Here is a 20,086-nt window from a genome sequence, read left to right as displayed (position 1 = left end):
GGTAAATACAGTATTTCTCTCTGTGAACTTGGAAATTGGGAAGTACCTATCATGTGATGCGACTTTAAATATGATCAGGTGATTTCCTGGGTCCTTAAAGGTCAGAAAAAAATGAATAAAAACCTGGAAATTGTGGCTAGATTTCATCCATATTATTTAGACATTAATGGTAGTGCTAGTGTTTCTGTAATACGAGGGATTTATTGTTAGTAAACAGTATTATTAACCAATGCATAAAGAACCACGATGTGCCAAGAGGACTGGCTAAATTTCGGACATTCTTTACCTTTAATATATTATCCTTAATGTATTACATCAAAAGTAGGCTGTCAATACATCTTCTCTAAAAAGGTAACTACAAACATTACTTCTGCGGTTTATGGCAGAATAAAGTGCTGAAGAGCAAATATAGGTGTAGTGCAGAGGAAGCGCTGCCGTCACAGCTGCAGGGAGCAAGCATCAGTAGCAATCACATGAGAGGGGCCTGGTGTTATGTCACGTGAGGTATCGCTTCTAAAACATGGCTCCAAATAGCTCAGAGCAAAACACAATCGGCTGACTGACTGTCGTCTGGCTGCTGACACTCATCTCTAAATGCCAGAAAATGAAGCAAACACATGTCATCATGCAGGATGTTCAAGTGTTATGAAGTTAATGTCGGACAAACTCATCATGCATGGAACCGGGGTGCGTTGTTAGCTCAACGCTAACTAGCTGTCAACTGCTACAAGTGGTGAGAGGTGAGCTATACGTTGGTGGCAATTGGTCTGCAATTGCATTATCGTTATTGTTTAACGAGGTAGTTGCTTTCGTTTAGCTTTGTGCTAGAATTTTCAGCAACTAACTGCATGGTTGCGTTTTTCTTCCATCAGTTATGCCTCGTAAGGTTAGTCCCTTTGTTAAGCTAACTGTTAGCTAGCGATAACTTTCGACGTTACTTCCCTAATGATCATTTCTTTACCTTACCGACGGTTTTTATTAACTTTGTTCGTTGAGTTACTTACTATGTTAAAAAGGTTGCCATAATGTAGACACAGTTACGTGAATTTGTTAAGTTTTCATCCCCGAAAGAGTCGTTTTAAATTGGGAAATGTTGTTTCTTTGGTGTCATATCTGCCTGCAAGCTGTGAGCATTTATGAAAAGCAGTGACTTCAAAACCTGCCCACAGGGCAGATTAGATTTGTTGTCGGGTAGAACTTGAGTTATGTGAGCTGAGCTCAAACTTTATGTGAGAAGTAGAAAGCATCAAAGCAGTATTGTTTTTAAAGTGGTTGCTCATCTAACTGTCTGTTTATACTTTACAGTTCTTTTTTTAAAGGGACAGGTGGATGAGGAGATAACGTTTGCTGTTGGTGATTTTATATCTTCCACCATGGATATCTGAAAACTGAAAACTTCTAGTGGCTGAAAACTGTCTAAGTGAGAACAACCAGTTGCAGATTGACCATGGATTGGCTGATGCATGCAGTTGAAAAAGACTTGGGGATTGAAAGACGGCAGCAAGGCCCAGGGCGCCGTCCTCAGGAGCTTGTAGCCCTTGTTCCTGTGCGCTGGGTGATGGGCCTAAGAGAGGGGCGAGTCATGCGCTGTGCCCGTTTTGACAGCATCAGTGAGGCAGAAATTTGCACATACCTTCAGTCTTCTCAGGCGAAACTGCCCCCTGGGTGGACTAGAGTGTGCATTCAGGGTTTGAGGAAAAGTAAGCTGAGCTACAGACTGGCCAAAGAGCCATGCCACCAACAAATGGAATTTCTGTCACAGGATTCTTACGTCAAAACAATGCAGAGTGTATCACAGCATAATATCAGGTACTCAACATAATTTTAAATTCTAATGCAAAATATGTCTTTGCCTACCACCTTATTGTAGTTCTAGATCCCGATTAAGCTAAGATTATTTGTCTAAGAAAACATTTTCTGCAATATTGGGTAGAGCTGATCAAGTTAATTAATTGTTGAGGACTGAAAGACTGTGTGAGAGAGTATTTGTGAGGGCTTTTATTCAATAAATAGTTTACTAAAAATTGTTAGATTAGTCAGTAATGAAAATATGTTTAGGTCCACAGCTAATATGTTAGTGTGTAATGCTTTCATATTAAATGAGCTGTGTTAGGTATAATTACTTGCTTTAGTTAGGACATGGTTACTCATTACTTAGAGGCATTTCTTAATCATGCAGTCCTAACAACATTAGGCATTATGATCTAAGAGCAAGTTTAATGCCTAACAGTCTTCATTGCCCTTCTTTTTTTCTTCCAGGAATCTATGGCGTGAAGCTCATAACAAACTTGTGCGGCCATATTCAGGAGCCAGTGAACAGATGCATGTTGCAGCTGTAGATGCAGTACGCCATGCATTACAGAAGCTCTTTAATTCCACATTTATCTCAACTGAAAAAGTATCTCCATTGCTTTCTCCTGCCAGAGACAAGGAGAAAGAAGTCTGCTTGCCATCTAGCTCTTCTTGTTTTTCCAAATCCCAGTCAGACAGTCTGTGTCCTAACATTCTGCCTGCAGAATGTCTTTTGGAGACAGCAGAAATGCTCTATGTGATTCTCCCTTACACGCAGTATTCACTTCGTGATATTGTCTCCTTCAGCCCAGCCAAGCTTGCTAACAGCAATGCCAAAGTGTTGTTCATTCTCTACCAGGTTCTAATAGCTATGCAGGCATGTCATGCAGCAGGCCTATCTTGTGGAGAGCTGTCTCTTCAGGACATAACAGTAGATGATCAGTTGTGCAGCCGCCTAAAGCTCAACCTAGCTCATTATGAGGAACTGGGAACAGAAGGGGATGCAGAAAGTAATGTTAGTCGCAGAAAAGAGCCAAAAAGTGTCCTGCCAAGGGAAATTCTGTGTGTGAGCCAAGAGAACAAAAGACTTTGCAAAAACTGCTTTGATGAATTAAGGACTTTGGTTCTGGACTGGGTCCATGGACGGGTCAGTAACTTCCGCTACTTGATGGAACTAAACAGATTAGCGGGGCGGCGAGAAGGAGACCCAAATTATCACCCAGTTCTGCCTTGGGTGGTGGATTTCACTGTGCCAGAGGGAAAATTTCGGGATCTCAGGAGGTCAAAGTTCAGGCTCAATAAAGGGGATAAGCAACTGGATTTTACATACGAGATGACCAAAGAGGCTTTGGCAGCTGCAGGAGGCAGTGGGGTTGGTGGAGGAGGTGTCGGTGGAGACCTCAGTGGAGGTGGTGCTGGTGCAGGACAGTCTGACCACCTCCATGTACCTCATCACATATCCGATGTTCTGTCAGACATTACATACTATGTCTACAAAGCCAGGCAGACTCCCAAGTCAGTTTTGTGCAGCCATGTTCGATCCCAGTGGGAGCCCAATGAATACCCAGCAAGTATGGAACGCATGCAGAGCTGGACCCCTGATGAGTGCATTCCAGAGTTCTACACAGACCCTTCCATTTTCCACTCAATTCACCCTGACATGCCAGACCTGGATGTGCCTTCGTGGTGCAAGTCTTCTGAAGAGTTCGTTGAGGTCCATCGGCGGCTTCTGGAGAGCAGAGAGGTGTCCCAGCATTTGCATCACTGGATTGATCTCACATTTGGCTATAAGCTGTCAGGTAAAGAAGCTATCAAGGCCAAGAATGTGTGCCTGCATCTCGTGGACAACCACACTCATCTAACTACCTATGGTGTAGTTCAGCTGTTTGACCAGCCACACCCACCTCGCTTATCTCCTTCTCAGTATGCCCCAGCAGAACCTCCTCCTCTTGGCCTTGCTGCTCTTACTGTGCCTTCTCTACCCATCACTCCAAATGAGACTCTGGCCGACACTTTGGATGGAATGGTGCCAGAATCTACAGGATGTGAGTCCAGTGGCTGGACCACAGTGGACAAAGATGAAGAGCTTGAACAAGGTACAGAAGCTCTGGACTCTTTAGCATCCACTGGCTCATCCACTTCTGCATCTTGCTCTGTGCCAATGCCAGGTATTAGTGCATCAGGTGGAAAGACAGGAGGAGAGCACACAGCACTTACTGTATCTCAGTCTCCAGGTTCATTCCCTGGTGACCTCTCAAGTGGTGTTGGTCCTGGTTTCCGAAGTGCCATGCTGCAACGAGGTGGGACGATGAACAAAAAGCATGGGGAAGGAAGTGTGACTGCCTCCAGTACAGAGGAAATGAAGATCATTCTCCCTGAAGGCTTTAACCCATTTCAGCCTTTAGAAGAGCTGGAGAAGTTGAACAATTTTCTGGTAAAAAGTCTGCACGCTGATGTATGGCATTCTTCAGGTTCTAGTGTACGATCTGACCTAATGAGCGAATCCCTCCCCTCTCTTATGCATCTCTACCAAAGAGATATGCAGGCTCTTGGTGTTCTCATCGCTGAGATATTTTACGCCACTAAACTAAGGGGACTGAAACCAGATACTGCACTCAAACAGCGTTTCCAAGCTGTTATAAAGCTATGCTCTGCCAGCCTCCGTGATGTACCACTGTGTTTGCACCATGCTCTTGAGACACTTTTGCTAATAGAGAAACATTCTGGAGAGGCAAACAAAGATATATCAGATTACCCAAGTCCTCTCCTCTTCAAATATGACCCCATCTTCAATGGTCTGCCTCCTCCAAGCCCCTCTCAGTTACTGAACTCTGTCATCACTCCCTTTCCTTTCCCTTCTTATTTTGCAGCACTTCATCATTTTATTTTTTCCTACCATGCTAAGATGGAAAATATTAGTAGCCTTCAAGGAAGAGATGTTGTCTTTCACTTGTGGCAGCAGCTTGAAGCACTGCTGCGGAGTAACATCACAGCAGAGGGTCTTGAGATCCTCTTGCCCTTTATTCTAGCCCTCATGCTTGAGGAGTCCACTGCTGTCTATGCATCTTGGTACCTTTTTGAGCCCATCTCTACAGTACTGGGTCCCAGAAATGCAAACAAATACTTACTGAAACCGCTGATTAATGTTTATGAAAGCCCTCACTGCCTCCGAGGCCGTTTCTATCTTTACACTGACTGTTTCGTTCTGCAGCTGATTGTGAGACTGGGCCTGCAGGCCTTTCTATCCAGCCTACTTCCCCATGTGCTCCAGGTCATCACTGGCTTTGAAAGCTGCAACTCAGGCTCTGGAACAGAACCTTTTAAAGGGTTGAGAAATGGCATGTGTAATATGGGAGAGGAGGAAGAAGAGGAGTTTCAGTGTGGTGAGGTTCGGCCAACGTCTGGGTCTGTTGGCGGTAATATGGGGGCTAGCGGCAGCATCAGTCTTAGTGACCAAGTGTTTCTTTCAGAGCCAGAAGACTTTCAGAATGGGTTTTATGTCAACAGCGGAGCAGGGGTGCTTACTGGGAAACAGCAGAGTCAGAACTCTGCAGCCAGGGAACAAGACCAAGAGTCTCTCAGTGTGGGGAAACTAAGTGACAAAAGTAGCGCAAGTGAACTCTCTCTGGGTGAGGACTCAATGCGGGATCGAACCAGCCTGAAATCAGCTGACAGCAGCCAGGACCTGAAACACACTAGTGAAGGAGAGGAGGGAGGAGAGCTGGAGGAAGATGAGGGGCCAGATGCTGGTGAGGATAAAGAGGGGACAAATGACCCAGAAGTCTTCAACCTTGAGCTTACTCTTTCTGGTTGCACAGAAGCTTCAGGTGCCACAGTTGCCATTTTAGAGGGTGAGTTTGTGAATGGGATGACACTGGAAGAGACAGAGAAAGAGATTGTGGAAGGACAAGACGAAGAGGATGACCATGATCCGTCAGAAGAATCTGAGGGAAAAGAGCACAAAATTCTTCTTGGTGAGTTAGTGACGGTGGTTCATTCAAATGTTTTTACATAAAGTGGCAGTATCTAACATTTTGATCATGTTTCTAAAAACAGATACAGTCTGCAAAACAGTTAGATGGCTGTCAGCGAAACTTGGACCAACAGTGACATCTCGATATGTAGCCAGAAATTTGCTGCGATTGCTCACAAATTGTTACATTGGTATGTAAATGTATGACAGGTAAAGCTTAATTGTCTAATTGGTAATTAATAAAATGATGCTCTGGAGTTTTGCATTTCTTAACTCTTGTTATATCTTATGGTGTTTTGTTTTAATTTTCCCTTTTCTTTCCTCTTTTTTTTTTTTTTTTTTTTTTTCCTCCCTTCCTTCCTTCCTTCCTTCTTTCCTTTCTTTTTTTGCCTTTAGGACCTCAAAATCACCAGTTTGTGACCCCGACATCTGACGGGAGCAGCCTAGAGAGTGTGGGAATGGGCAGTGTATATGAGAAGAAACCGGTTGTGGGTGACCACACTGCAGGGCCTGTGCTGGACTGCCTCATCTATATAGCTCAGCTTTATGGAGAGCCTGTACTGACTTACCAGTACCTGCCTTATATTGGATATCTAGTAAGAAGGGAACAATAGACTTTTTTTTTTTTTCTGACAATTACACATGAAGCCATCTATTAGCATTTTGAGGCTAGTTTTCTTTGTCATGGGAAAGCAAATGTATTTTAAGATGTAAAAATATAAATGAAAATATGCTATTCATTTAATAAATGTTCATGTTTTCCAGGTCTCTCCACCCTCTTCTCAGCGTCTTAACACACGCAAGGAAGCAAGTCTGCTTGGAGCTGTTGCACTTACACAGAAGATCATTGTATTTCTCTCTGATACCACTTTAATGGACATGCTTATGAAGATCAATCAGGATATTCTTCTGCCATTGTTGGACCTGCTTACTACACCTCGTATGGGGTAATTTACAAACTAAATTATATACAAGTACATTATATATAATGTACTTATATATAAAGTTGTATATATGAACTGTGTATAATAGACACTGAAGGGGTTCCAGAATTCAGTAAAACCTTTTTAAACAGCAAACTGTTGGATGATTTAGCTTTTTTTTTTTTTTTTTTTTCTTTAACTTGTTGAGTTGTTGTTATGTTTTGAAGTGAAAAAGCTTTAAATTTTGTTTCAGAAAGATGATGATTATTTAAAAAAAAAAAAAAAAAAAACTCTGTTACATTAGATCTGTTTATCCTTTGTTTTGTTCTTCCCATTCTGCTGTACTCTGTAGGTTTCCCAGTGGAGTTCAGACACGCACTGCTGTCTGTCTCAAGACACTCAGCCTGATGGCTCTCATCTGTCTACGCATTGGGAGGGAAATGGTGCAGCAGCATATGGCTGACACTTTGCGTCGATTCTTTGCTGTTTTCTCGCTACTGCATTCTCTGCAGCCCCAGGTATGCATACACACACGCGTGCTTTTTCAAAATCTCCAACCTTAGCCGTCACAGCTAAATGCTGACCACCAAAAACTAAATCATAACTCTGACACAGAGGGTCAGGGTCTCAGTTTGGTCCTCACAAAGATGGATAACCCAACAACTAATACATAATGACTCGCGAGTGTTATGTTGCATGTTTGTTTGTTTTTCTAAAAGGCTTTCAACTAGAAATTTGTCACAAATAGCTTCATGAGAAATATTTGACACGAAGTGACAAAACAGTAAAACAAACAAAAAAATAGAAACCTATAATAACTTTTTTTTTTTTTTTTTTTTTTTAATAAAGGTGTATTTTAGTTACACTTATTTCTTGGAGTTGCAAAAAAGGAATACAATTTAAAATGACAGTTATGTCAAATATGTCAGTATAGTCTGTCTTTATCCTGTAGCTCAACAACGCCCCTCGCAGGGTTGTGGGAGAAGTCACTGTGGTAGATGTCTGTACCACTGAAGAGTCAAATGTGACATATGAGCTGGGGGTCTTGGAAGAGCTGCAGACTGTATTTAACCCTCAAATGGCTCATGCCTCTTACATCCCCTTCTACTGCCTCATCGGTAGGAGATGTCTTATGTTTTGTAATGTAATACTTTATCTAATGGAAATTATCTGTGCTAAAAGTAATATTTGTTTTGTTTTTTTAATAATAAAGAGATATAAAACAGCATTCTTTTGTCATTGCTCTAGGTGATACAGCAATCCGGAAACTAGTTCCTAATCATGAGCTGGTCTGGGAGTTGGCCCAGTCTTACCATCAGAGTGTAAGTCAGAGTCAAGAAACAACCACCATAGCATCCAGGGTGGATCCACTTCCACCCTCTGGTTTTGGCAGACGTGTGGATTGTAGCACGTTTTCATCCCTCTCAACTAGTTCCACCCTGCAAGGAGACTTGCTTCCTGAGTCAGGCACATTTGGGAGCCACCTCGTAGGAAACCGAATTCAAGTATCCAGAGACACTGACTATGGTGGCTGCTCAAACGTTGGCTTGACTCACCCTTGGGGACGCTCTGGTCATACCACACCTATCATTACAACAGCCTCCACCTTCACAACACCATCCACTGGTGCAGCTTCTTTCTCCTCCTCCTGGGTGACAAGCCCCACGCCAGAGGACAGCGTCTTGAAACAGGAGCTCCCCCGAAGTAGCCGCTCCCTGCAGGGCAACTGGCTGGCCTACTGGCAGTATGAAATTGGTCTTAATCAACAAGATCCACATTTTCACTTCCATCAGATCAGATTACAGAGCTTTCTGGGTCACTCGGGCACCACAAAGTGTTTGGCACCTCTTGCAGGAGAGGATTACTTTCTTTCTGGTAGTAAAGACAAGACTGTGAAGCTTTGGCCGCTGTATAACCACGGTGATGGTACGCAGGATGTGGAGCCCAGGCTGACGTACAACGACCATCGAAAGTCGGTGTTCTATGTTGGACAGCTGGAGGCTTCACAGGAGGTAGTCAGCTGTGATGGTACCGTGCACCTGTGGGACCAGTATACAGGTAGGGAGATGAACTGCAGTGCATTACTGCACACAAGTTCAACTGTTTCATTTAGCTTAAATATAAGTTTTTATCTCCTTAGGCAAACAGATCCGCTTGCATGAAACCGTGGATGGGAAGAATCCCATTACAGCTGTCACCACCATGCCTGCTCCACACAGCAGTGTTGTGTACGGCAGCGCAGATTCTGTTCTCCGCTTCATTGATCCTCGCAAGCCTGGCTTGCAGGTAACAATTTCAATCTATCTGTTAAGGCCTAGTTTATACATCACCCACCAATTATTTTTCATTACTGTGTTTTGAAAGCAATAGCTCTTTTGTGCTTCTCTACTATAATAATTATAGCAATCTTTCCCCATGTACTCAGCATGAATTTCGTCTGGCATGCAACAATGTGAGTGCTGGGCTCATCCGTTATCTGGCTGTAAACCCTTCAGGACGCACAGTGGCGGCAGGTTTTTCATCTGGCTTCATTGTTCTGCTAGATGCACGCACAGGGCTTGTACTGAAAGGCTGGCCAGCTCATGAAGGAGACATACTCCAAATGAAGGTATATTTACAGTTTGTATGTGGTGTATGCAGTTTCAGTCACCTTTCAGTCAAATGGGTAAGGTGGTATGTCTGGGTGACAGCTTGAGTTGTCAGGGGAGTATGTAGTCAGATTTTGACTGTTGTTCTATACGTGCGCTGGCCAATTTGTCAAGTACACCTATTTATGTCTTCAGACTACTACTTAGTACTACTGAAGTTCAAACTTGGCATCAGAATGGAAAAGAATTGTGATTTAAGTGATTTTGAACTTAGGATAGTTTTTGGTACCAGATGGGCTGGTTTGATTATTTCAGAACCTGCTGATCTCCTGGGATGTTTCCCACACAACCATCTCTAGTGTTTACAGAGAATAGTCTGAAAAAGAGAAATTATCAGTTAACTTGGTTAAACTGCCTTGTTGAGGAGAATGATTAGACTGCTTTCAGCTGACAGAAGGGCAACAATAACTCAAACACTTGTTACAGCCAAGGAATGTAGAAGAGCATCTCTGAATGCACAAAGTATCAAACCTTTAAGCAGATGGCTACTTACCACACCAATAAACTTCAAATAGGAAACTAAGGCTACTTTTTAAATGGGTTCACCAAAGTTGGACAATAGAAAACTGAAAGAATGTTGCCTGTTGCCTAATGTCTCCTCTTTGCTGCAACATTGGGATGGTAGGGTGAGAATTTGGCATAAACAACATGAAAGCAGGCTGAATGTGGTGGTATAATGGGGTAAAGGAAAATTTTCTTTTCTTCTAATGGCTGTTTCCAGCAGGATGATGCACTGTGTCAAAGTGCAAACTAGTTTCTTGAACATGACAATGAGTTCATTGTAGTCAAATGGCCTCCACATTCACCAGATCTCAATCCAATCGAGCACGTCTGGAATGTGGTGGAGCAGGAGTTTGACATCGTGGATGTGCAGTCAACAAATCTGCAGTAACTGTGTGATGCTGTTATTTTAATATAGATCAAATGTAGATAAAAAGAAGGTAAAGGTTTATTCAGCTTAGAATAATACTTTCTCAATGTATATGATACTTTGATTCATGAACCTCAATCTTTGGCTACGTTCACACTGTAGGCGAAAGCGCATCAAATCTGACTTTTTTGACCCTATGCGACCCATATCCGATAGGGGTGCAACGATATTCGTATCAATATTGAACCGTTCGATACAGTACTTTCGGTTCGGTACCCATATGTATCGAACAATACAAAACTTTTAATTTATTTTATCAACTTTCCTTCTGACGATGCTGTCTGTGTTGAGCTCTCAGTGGATCTGCGCTCGACAGTGCAGCCTAGGCGGAGTAGTCGAACGCAGATTCACTGAGCGCAGGGCAAGCTAGCGAGACAGAAGTTAAGCTCTCCTTGCAACATGGCAAATTGAACCTCCCCCACCCTCATTCAGATCTGACGTTTGGAACTATTTTGGTTTTCATGTGACGTATGACCCTGAAGGTAAGCGCGTCATGGACAAAAGTAAAACAGTATGTCGGATGTGCCACGCAATGCTCAATTACATTGGTGGGAACTAGTGCGTTAGCGCAGTTAGCTCATTAAGGTTTTGGCCGTCCAGCGTTCCGCGGTAGCTCGTTAACGGAGATTTGCCATGTTGTGGCGTCAACGTCATTTCAGATTAACGCTGACAGCACTAGTGGGAACACAACAAATATGACTGCACATTTACGCTGACATCATCCTAGTGCAAAGACAAGTGGAAGCAGAGTCATTTAGACAGCCGTTAGCACATGATTCTCCTTATGGGGACCTGATATGTTTAATATGCTGCTGAGAATATAGCCCAGAAGAAGCGTATAGTATAGCTTTTATTTTGGAAAGAGCCATTTCTCTGTAATAAACTCTTTTCCAAAGATGAGTGATTCCTCAATCAGATATATTTATTTTTATTACTTTGTTGTTTCAGCAACATTAAATTTAAAAACTGTACTTTTGAGTTAAAATATATATTTATAATTTTAATAAATGACAAATTAAAAAGGCATGAACATTTTTTTTTTTTTTTTTTTTTTTTTTTTTTTTTTTTTTTTGTATCGAAAAAATATCGAACCGTGACACCAAAGTATCGAACCGAACCGTGAATTTTGTGTATCATTGCACCCCTAATATCCGATCATGGTGTGACAGTGTGAACAGCACAAATCCGATATTTTCAATTCAGACCTGGGTCATTTTCGTATGTGGATCTGAATCAGATACATATCTGATGTTTTAGAAAGCGACTGCTGTTTGAATGGTCATGTCGCATTAAATCCATCTTTCACGTCACTGACACAAGACGGACGCCAATTATCAGCGCCGGAGAAGACAAACGATAAAGCATGGCGGCCGAAACTAGAGACAGAGGGAGTCAGTGGACAGAAACTGAGGTTTTGGACTTGATTAGCATATGGGGTGACAATTCCATTCAAGCTAAACTTGAAGGGTCGTATCGTGACCAGGCTGTGTTCGAGTGCATTGCCAAAGAAATGGTTGAACGAGGGCACAGGCGAACGTGGCTACAGTGTCAGAGGAAAGTGAAGAGCCTCAGAGCCAAGTTTAAAGAAGCTGAAGATGTAAACAAACAAAGCGGACGTGGTCAAGTCACCTGCCGGTTTTATGATTAGTTTGGGCGACAAACCCAGCTGTCACCTGGCTGTGATGTCTTTTGCGCATGCGGGCCGCCTTGAGGGGCGTGAACCGTTCACACTAGAGCGTGTTTGCTGTCACATTTTATTTGTAATGTGAACAACCAGACAAAAAAAAATCTGATTTGATCAAAAAATCGGACTTGAGCATTAAGACCTGCAGTGTGAACGTAGCCTTTGTTACACCAAGTACCAGTCAAGTTGTTTACAGAAGACTTGGGCTGGATGCATGGGAATCATGAGGTTGTTAGATATATTGGTCTCTGCTTTGGTCAAGCTTTTTATTTTGTCACCAGGAGCAGTTAGTATGGGGTCAGATGATTGGATTATATAAAATCCAAGACCCCTGCAGTTATTTATTGGTATAATGTAACCATTTCATTGTACACTTCAACCAGCTGAATCTGGGCTGTACAAAATCACTATCGGGCTTTCTGGTAAACAGTGGAAACTTCTGGATGACCACACAGCCCACGCAGTGCACAGCTAATCGCTCGTCAGTTGCATAGACTCCATCGCTCTGAGTGACCCACATTACATCAGACACAAAATGGAAAATTTTGTTCTGTTACCTACTTGAACTGTTTTTGATGTACTTGGTATAATAGCAGCATCATCGCATTTTCCTCCTCTGATTACTGAAAAATGCATTTTATTATGTATGTGCATCTAACCTCTAGTTTGATAAGTGTAGTAATAAAGTAGTGATAATTTACCAGCGTTTATTTAAGATTTACAGATATTGCCTGACACCAGGATTGTCCAAAAAAGGGGTCAGACTTTTTTGCTGTTGGATTCCTAAACTAATTTACTCAAGCCAGGAAGTGTAGCTGTGTTGTTCAGTGGTCAGGTAAATAAATATTAAAACAGTCAGTCAAGTGTCTTTTATTTTTTGGTATTCCCCATAGGTAGTGATTCAGAGATACTAAGGGGCACAGAGATGGTGAAAGTTGTACCTAGCAAATATGTTGTTAACATAGTGCAAACTTTATTTAACCCCAAATTAGGTCAGAGATAAGGGCCCCAGTTTTAAACTCACAAGTTTGGGCAAATATGGACACAGGTTAGGTATTAGAAAGACCAGGGAGATTTCTCATTGGCGCGCACACATCACTCGGACCTCCCCCCCTTTTTTTCTTTTTCTTTTTTTTTCTTACCTGCAGCAGCCTATTCCAAATGTACTTTAAATATTAATTTTCCTTGCTTCTAACTGAAGGTTAGGAATCTATGGATACAGAACATGTTATTCAGTGGTTGTTATTTATTTTGTTTTTTTGTTTGTTTTTCAATGGTAGTTACTGATAGTAAATGATTATTTAGAAACTTAATATAAACAAGGCTAAAGGCTGATTTTTTTTTTAAATTTTTTTTTTTTTGTCTGTCTGAATATGTGCGAAATGTTTCTGTTTTAAAGATATTTTCAAATAAAACCCCTTTGCCATTTAATTTTATTTACTAAGAGTCTGTGTTTCTGTGTTTATTCAGCTCATCTTTTGTTGTATTCCTTAAATTTTAGAGTATTTGCAAGGTCTATAATGATTTTGCTGTATTTGACATTTTAGTCTTTTTTCCTAATTTTTGTTTTGTTTTAATTTACTGGGACACGACATCCACAATCACTGATTCTTGTTTCTTGTTTTATTTTTCAGGCTGCAGAAGCAAATATTGTTATCAGCTCCTCCACTGACTACACACTGACTGTGTGGAAAGATCTGGAACACAAGCCTCTTCGCCTGTACAAGTCACCATCCGACCCCATCCACGCCTTTGACCTTTACGGTTCAGAGATTGTAACGGGAACAGTGGCTAATAAGATCGGAGTGTACTCTATGGCTGATATCTCCCTGAGCCCCGTTAGTAGCACAAAACTGAGCACGGAGAACTTCCGCGGTACTCTGACCAGCCTTGCGGTCCTGCCCACCAAGAGGCTTCTGCTGCTGGGCTCTGAGAACGGTGCCATTAGGTTATTGGCTTAAATCAATAGTTACAAGCTATACTAAACACTCTCTGCATTGACCTTCAAAGTGTCTTATTCATGCCAGATGCCAAGTGTCTGAGCTCCTCTGTCCCTTCTGTGCTTTTGGTCAATTATACTGATAAGGGCAGGTTGTCATATCCTTTAAACTGTTTGTTGAATGAGGCAGCACAAGTAGAGGCATTGTATAAGCTTCATGTCTACTGCATATTGCCATTGAGGCTATTGACATGCATCATGTACATTGATATTGAATTCCTTTATTATTTTGTTCTTTTAAACCTATAAATGTATATACGAGGAGATTCTCATATAGACAAGGTCACTTATTCTTTTGACTAGGTTCCTTATTCTGTTCAAAGGAATGAATTGGAAGACAAGCTCAGGAAGGTCTTATGTAGTGTTTACACTTTTCCAAATAGATGCATAACAAAACCAAAAATACATTGACCTCACCTTTTATTTCCCTCATGATAGAACAAATATGTATCCAAATGCACTGATTAAACTATGCAGTATTTGTAGATCACATCCTTTGTTTGTGTTAGTGTTGCTCCATTTTTCATTAGATATTTCAGTGTTTGTGTATACATCACGAACAATAAAAGTACACTCGCTGTTGTGATGACAGTCTTGGTGTATCTTCTCAGAGAGGAGACACTTAAGTTGTCACATTAAAAAGTTAGTGACTGATGCACAGCCTTTATTCTACTGCACAAGTATGGCCTGAATTGTAACATTTAGAGTCTCACTCAGATTTTAAAGATTGAATGTTTTTTTTTATCCACTAATAAATTACTTGAAGTTGCTTTGGGATTTTCTAAACAATGTTTAGGTATTCTTGATTTAACACTTCACAAAAACCTGTAGCAACAATACACTGGAAGCGGAACCCGGCAGATGCTGCTTTAAGTGGGTTTGCCAACTATTGCAGAGACTTCTGTAATCAGCTTCTTCTAATTTTTGACTTTAAAAGCTAGCATCAGAACAGTCAATGCCAAGATAAACTGCTTTTGTATTTTAACCATTATGTTTAACTGCTTAAACTGCTGAGATGGCAACAGAAGCTACAGATCAATAAATGTGTTGTATAATGTAGTCATGGTGTGATGCAAATTAACATACAGTTGAAATTTTGCTCCTTAAAATTAGCCCAATCTCAAGTTTACAAAGTTTAGTAGCATTTAACTATGAAAGCTCTGCTCTTTGCCTACTTTTCTAATTATTTGCCTAAAGTTCAAAATTGTTAAGTGTACTACATGTTTTGAATTTTTTGTTTTTGTTTTAATTTTGTTTTTTAGAAAATCCAGAGTGAAAGCGCAACCATTAAAAAGACCAACTTTGTTTTAAAGTTTGTAGTTGCACATTGATAATTGGTTACAATCGATATTCTGTCTCCGAACATTTTACAAGAAGTCAGTGAAAAACGTATTTATTAACTGGATTAATAAAAATTACTCCAATGTTTTTCTGTGTGTGTACCAGTTGTTCTGTGATTCACATACATTGACTGCTAGCATGTCCTTCGATCTTGGCTGAATCACTAAAGCTCAGATTGTACAAAGTCCTCTTTGTGTTTGCAGACTGCAGTCATGTGATCTGAAAGATATCGTTTTTGCTTAGTGGTAAAATGTGACCAAGTCCAACAAATGAGTTTCTTTTTTTATATATATATTTCTTTGAGAATCTAAAGGGTATTATTGGTCACAACACAAAACAGTGATTTGTTAACCGAAGCCTCTGGTTTTGCTGCCTGAGATCTTAAGTTAATTATGGATTAAATCCAGGGCTTCTGGGAAATGTGGGGGTGTGTTCTCTGACATCAAATGTATTACTTTGAAATAAGCCACTTGTATTTGTTTACTGACACAAAGATGGATTAATCAGACCTTTGCAATAAGTTGCCGTGTTTCCTTTGGATTTAAATGCGTCATGAAATTATCACCTCCCCACTGACGTGCTAAATAGCTGCTCGTGTTTAGCTTCAACATTTAACCCTGCAAGAGTTTCCAGAGCTACATTTACAAACAAATAGTGGCTTAAATGAGGCCCCAATCAATCTAAGTTGATATTTAACTGTTTGCTGAGCAAATGCCAATCTCTTACTCCCAGGAATCCTGACATGCGCCGCACTTAGTTGCTCTTTTTTTGGACAAGCCAGCAAGTTTTTTTTCTAATTTAAATATAAGGTAAGACATACTCACATATTTAAACACTCCTGCACATTTGAATACTTTAAAGACTTAAATGGTTACACAAAATATCACTGTTTTAACATTTTTCATGTATAAGGTCTGCAAGGGAGGTAATGTTGCAATCCGAGTTAATGCCTTTTTGACATTTGACTTAGATTTCCATACCATGTTTAAATTCCACAGTACAAATGGTTTTCAAAATATTTGTAAAGCAAATAATTATTTAGAGATTAATCTGCTCTATTATAATGTGCTTTGGCAACTTGAATAATACTTGAAAGTACACAATTTATGGTTGAAATCCACATGTGTTTTAGGCACATTTCTGGGGATTTCCTTTGAAAGTGAGCGCAACTAAGTAGAGTGAAAGTGCTCAATTCTTTCAGACAATCCATCAAAGTAATTCTAAATAAAGGTGAGGAATGTTGTGTCTTAATGTCTTTCTTTTTTCAATAGCTTGTAACTATTAGCTGGAAGAATGAATATGGTGCTTTCAGAGGCATACTCATTTTTATCGCATAGCATGCTAAATTGCAGTGAGCATGAAAGGTAATTGTGTCGATCCATAAAATCTAAGCAGGATATAGAATTTTGCCGTTAACCTAATTTTCTCTTTCACAGTTGCATTGTGAGGAAATGGACCTCTGCCTGACACTCCTGTTGATCTATCTCTGTAGCCAAGGAGCCACTGTAAACCTCTTAAAGATCTCAAAAAATCACTGTTAAGATTATACTGGATGATTACGTCCTGTGCCGATTGTTAATCTATATTATCTTTGTGCTCGACAGAATGCTGAGGTGGAAGAAAATCAACCAGTCTCGCTGGTGCCTCTTACAAAACCAGAGGAGGTTAGAGTCAAAACGCTTTTGCTGTTTTTTTTTCTTTCTTTTTGTTTTTCCGTGGTCATGGTTCTGGACTCCTAAATTAACAACTTGGAAAATAATAAGCTTTGGAATTCTGATGTGTGTCTATAGGAAACAGGACACAGCAGTACAGCACAGCCAGAATCTGCTGGTACTACAGAAGCCTCTATAATTACAACATCCTATCAACCACCTACAACAAGTAGTGGGCCCACTGGAGCCTCGTCGACAGAAGAAGATGATGGGGGTTGTCTGTCTCTTGGCAGAAGCCCACATTCCAAGGAAATTGTTGCTGCTGCCATTCAGAAAATGGGTGTGCAGCTGCTGCAGAACCTGGAGATGACGCCAGAGCAGCCAAATATTATCATATCTCCTTTAAGCATATCTCTAGGCCTTTCCCAGCTGGCTTTAGGTATGCATGTCTTGTTAATGTGCTTTTACTGCATCATATTTTATCTAAGCAAGTTGTTATTTTTATATGGTGTTACCACATCTGATGAATTGTGTCAGCAACTTACCCTAGTTTATTGTTGTCTAGAGAACACCATATTTCTCATCCAGTAATTGTACCCCTCTTTTTTTTCTCTTTTTACAGGTGCTGTAAATGAGACGAGGGAACTGCTGATGCATCATCTTCATGAAAACACTCTCCCCTGCTACCACCAGTCTCTGCATAGTATCTTGATGCAGCTAAAAAACAGTGATCTACACATTGCCACACGTATCTTTCTGCGTGAAGGTTATGACTGAGAAGATTGTGTCTTTAAATTTTAAAACAATTTTTCTCGTTACACCTTAAAGATGATCTGAGAGTATTTAGGAGAAATAAAGTCGGGATGTTTATGTTTTTAGGGTTTAAGCCAAAGGAAGTATTTGTCAATGAGTCTCATCGCTTTTATCGCTCGGAACCAGCAATCTTGGAGAATCTGGAGCAAATAAACACATGGGTAGAGAACGCAACTCAAGGAAAGATAGATGACTTCCTTTCTGCTTTACCTCCCAATCTGCTTCTCGTGCTCATTAATGCCGTCCATTTCAAAGGTGAGTGAGATTTTTAAATGCCACTGTATTTGTAAAATTCTGCCCATTTTATAAGATACTGTTTCCTCTCTAATCCCGAATGAAATCGACTGTTCCGAAGTGTTTTACATTTTGCTGCTATCTCAAACCGAGATCCTCCCTCCTTTGCTCCCACAGGAGAGTGGAAAGCTCGATTTGACCCCCGCTTTACCTCCAGAGGTGTGTTCTATCTCGATGAACAGCACATGGTTGATGTAGAGGTAATGGAAGATGCCAAACATCCCTTGAGTTTCTTCATTGATCATGAACTGGAGGCTCAGGTAAAACAAAAATATTTTCAAACCTCAAATGTTTGAAGAGAAAATTAAATTCCTTGGATACCCTCCATTTTACTAAAGCGCCATTCTTTTTCTTTGTGCAGGTAGCAAGCTTCCCATTCCTGAAGTCTATGAGTTTGTTGGTGGTCGTGCCTATGTCTTTGCAGACAAATATCTCTTCACTTGCTGCAAAGATCGATGTCTCTAACCTTTATAATCGACTGCCCAAAGAGAGGGCAGTTCAAGTAAAAGTCCCCAAATTCAAACTAGAGTATGGACAAGAGTTAAAAGATGTCTTTATCAAATTGGGTAAGACCTGTTTTCTGTGAACTTAGTGTTACATTTATAATTCATGACTTATACATTACATTATTGCTTGATGAAACTACTGGACTTTGTGTGAGATAAAGGTAGCGACATTTAACCCATGAACTGACCTTATACTCTGTGCTCTTTGTTAGGCCTTGGTGAGATATTTTCTTCTCCCAACTTGGCTGAGATTTCAGATGGCCCTCTGCTGGTGTCCAGTGTAATGCATAAGTCCAGCATGGAGATAAATGAGGATGGTGCAGAGGCAGCTGCAGCTACTACTGTGGTTATTTCAAGGGCATCCAATCCAGTTTTCCATCTCAGCCAACCCTTCTTCTTTGCACTTATGCATGATGTAACTAAAATACCGATTTTTATGGGTGTAATCAACAACCCCAATCCCGGAGCTCCTGTCCTACAGAAAGGGGAATTTGGAAGCAAGGATAAAGTGGGATTTCCCATTGACAAGAATGATGGGGCCCAATTTGGAGGCCCACCTAAGTAAGGACTAAAACCCTTTACAGCTCTTCCAGAGAAACTCAGACCAGTACAGGAAAGACTATTAGTTAACTCAATCAAAATATTTGTGAAAACTGATTCTGTGAACAAAATGGGGAGCCCAAAACTTGAGTATTCCTTTAAAATAATATAGTTGCTATTAGATGAGATGTCCTTGTCAAAAATAATAATTAAACAAAAAAAGTATGGTCATTGTTGCTTATACTGAGCCTATTTCAATTTGATGGCACATACATTTTGATCTCAACACAAAGTAAATTGGTTAGTGTCAGTATGAATCAGTATGTGTATTGGATGGTTTGATGTAATGACTCAATAAACTGAACTGATTTGAATCACACGTCATGCTTATGAGTTTCATTGTGACACATCGTGAAAACAGGTCGAAGCTTCAGCAACACTAAGACTACAACTTTATTACTTGACCAGCGCGTTTCGGCCTGTGGATGACCCTGGCTACAGACCAAAACGCTGACTTTTTCCAGATCCTTGTTTTTCACCATGCAGCTTAGAAGTAGGTGAAGTTGTGGTGAAAACCTTCATTCTGTTTTCAAAATGACATATCTTTAAAAGAAAAGGGTTGTTGTAAGTTGTTGCATTTCTAAAACTGGGAAAATGTAATGACGCAAACAGTGGTAGGGAGTATTCTTACATATATTGTCTCAGCAATTGCTTGCTGTGGATAATTGTCTTTGCCTCTTCTTTTCAGGTAATGAAGTGGTATCTTCTACCTCACCATTTTCCTTTTTGTGATTGTTATGAAAAAGACTTAACGGACACGATCTTCCTAAATGCAAAGAAAAGAAGCAGATGTTCAGTTAACATTACAGTTCGTTTTTTTGTTTTTTGTTTTTTATTTGGCAAATAAAAATATTAACATATCAAATCTATGTTCCTTAAGGGATTTCTTTGTATCTTACAAAAAATGTTACGGTAAAGTCTGAAGAATCCC

The 20,086-nt window shown here is 40.5% G+C and overlaps 2 protein-coding genes across 3 annotated transcripts; both read left to right on the top strand.

Moving 5' to 3' along the window:
- Positions 1-465: 465 nt before the first annotated feature.
- On the top strand, positions 466-15,377 carry wdr81 (WD repeat domain 81). Its single transcript, XM_085430421.1, has 12 exons — positions 466-740; positions 1,306-1,809; positions 2,260-5,765; positions 5,848-5,955; positions 6,161-6,360; positions 6,530-6,711; positions 7,040-7,205; positions 7,640-7,805; positions 7,936-8,745; positions 8,828-8,973; positions 9,113-9,295; positions 13,585-15,377. Exons 2-12 carry the CDS (start codon positions 1,448-1,450, stop codon positions 13,909-13,911), a joined length of 6,156 nt encoding a protein of 2,051 aa, XP_085286547.1. The 5' UTR covers positions 466-740; positions 1,306-1,447; the 3' UTR covers positions 13,912-15,377.
- A 431-nt stretch (positions 15,378-15,808) lies between these two features.
- Positions 15,809-19,474, top strand: serpinf2b (serpin peptidase inhibitor, clade F (alpha-2 antiplasmin, pigment epithelium derived factor), member 2b). 2 transcript variants are annotated; one of them, XM_085430425.1, is made up of 10 exons: positions 15,810-16,099; positions 16,423-16,520; positions 16,727-16,795; positions 16,895-16,954; positions 17,081-17,381; positions 17,565-17,708; positions 17,822-18,010; positions 18,167-18,309; positions 18,411-18,615; positions 18,768-19,474. In XM_085430425.1, the coding sequence occupies exons 3-10, from the start codon at positions 16,742-16,744 to the stop codon at positions 19,118-19,120; spliced, it is 1,449 nt and encodes a 482-aa protein (XP_085286551.1). In that variant the 5' UTR covers positions 15,810-16,099; positions 16,423-16,520; positions 16,727-16,741; the 3' UTR covers positions 19,121-19,474. The 2 variants fall into 2 exon arrangements, with proteins under 2 accessions (XP_085286552.1, XP_085286551.1); XM_085430426.1 differs by lacking the exon at positions 16,423-16,520 and having other exon boundaries at positions 15,809-16,099.
- Positions 19,475-20,086: the final 612 nt, after the last annotated feature.

This window comes from Copadichromis virginalis, linkage group LG14 (assembly GCF_057382275.1).
Source record: "Copadichromis virginalis isolate Kocher_CV1m ecotype Utaka linkage group LG14, C_Virginalis_male_GT1.1, whole genome shotgun sequence".
NCBI classification, from domain to species: Eukaryota; Metazoa; Chordata; class Actinopteri; order Cichliformes; family Cichlidae; genus Copadichromis; species Copadichromis virginalis.
Note: the sequence above shows the minus strand (reverse complement) of the source record. Positions and strands in the feature narration are given on the sequence as shown.

What these genes read in the sequence shown, in the direction of transcription:
- serpinf2b (XM_085430426.1), top strand. Translation starts at nt 16,742, where the DNA reads ATGGACCTCTGCCTGACACTCCTGTTGATCTATCTCTGTAGCCAAGGA. An exon ending in CTCTTACAAAACCAGAGGAG is followed by an intron (nt 16,955 to 17,080) that starts GTTAGAGTCAAA and finishes GTGTGTCTATAG; the next exon opens with GAAACAGGACACAGCAGTAC. An exon ending in CCTTTCCCAGCTGGCTTTAG is followed by an intron (nt 17,382 to 17,564) that starts GTATGCATGTCT and finishes CTCTTTTTACAG; the next exon opens with GTGCTGTAAATGAGACGAGG.
- wdr81 (XM_085430421.1), top strand. Translation starts at nt 1,448, where the DNA reads ATGGATTGGCTGATGCATGCAGTTGAAAAAGACTTGGGGATTGAAAGA. An exon ending in AGAGCACAAAATTCTTCTTG is followed by an intron (nt 5,766 to 5,847) that starts GTGAGTTAGTGA and finishes TTCTAAAAACAG; the next exon opens with ATACAGTCTGCAAAACAGTT. An exon ending in GCTCACAAATTGTTACATTG is followed by an intron (nt 5,956 to 6,160) that starts GTATGTAAATGT and finishes TTTTGCCTTTAG; the next exon opens with GACCTCAAAATCACCAGTTT.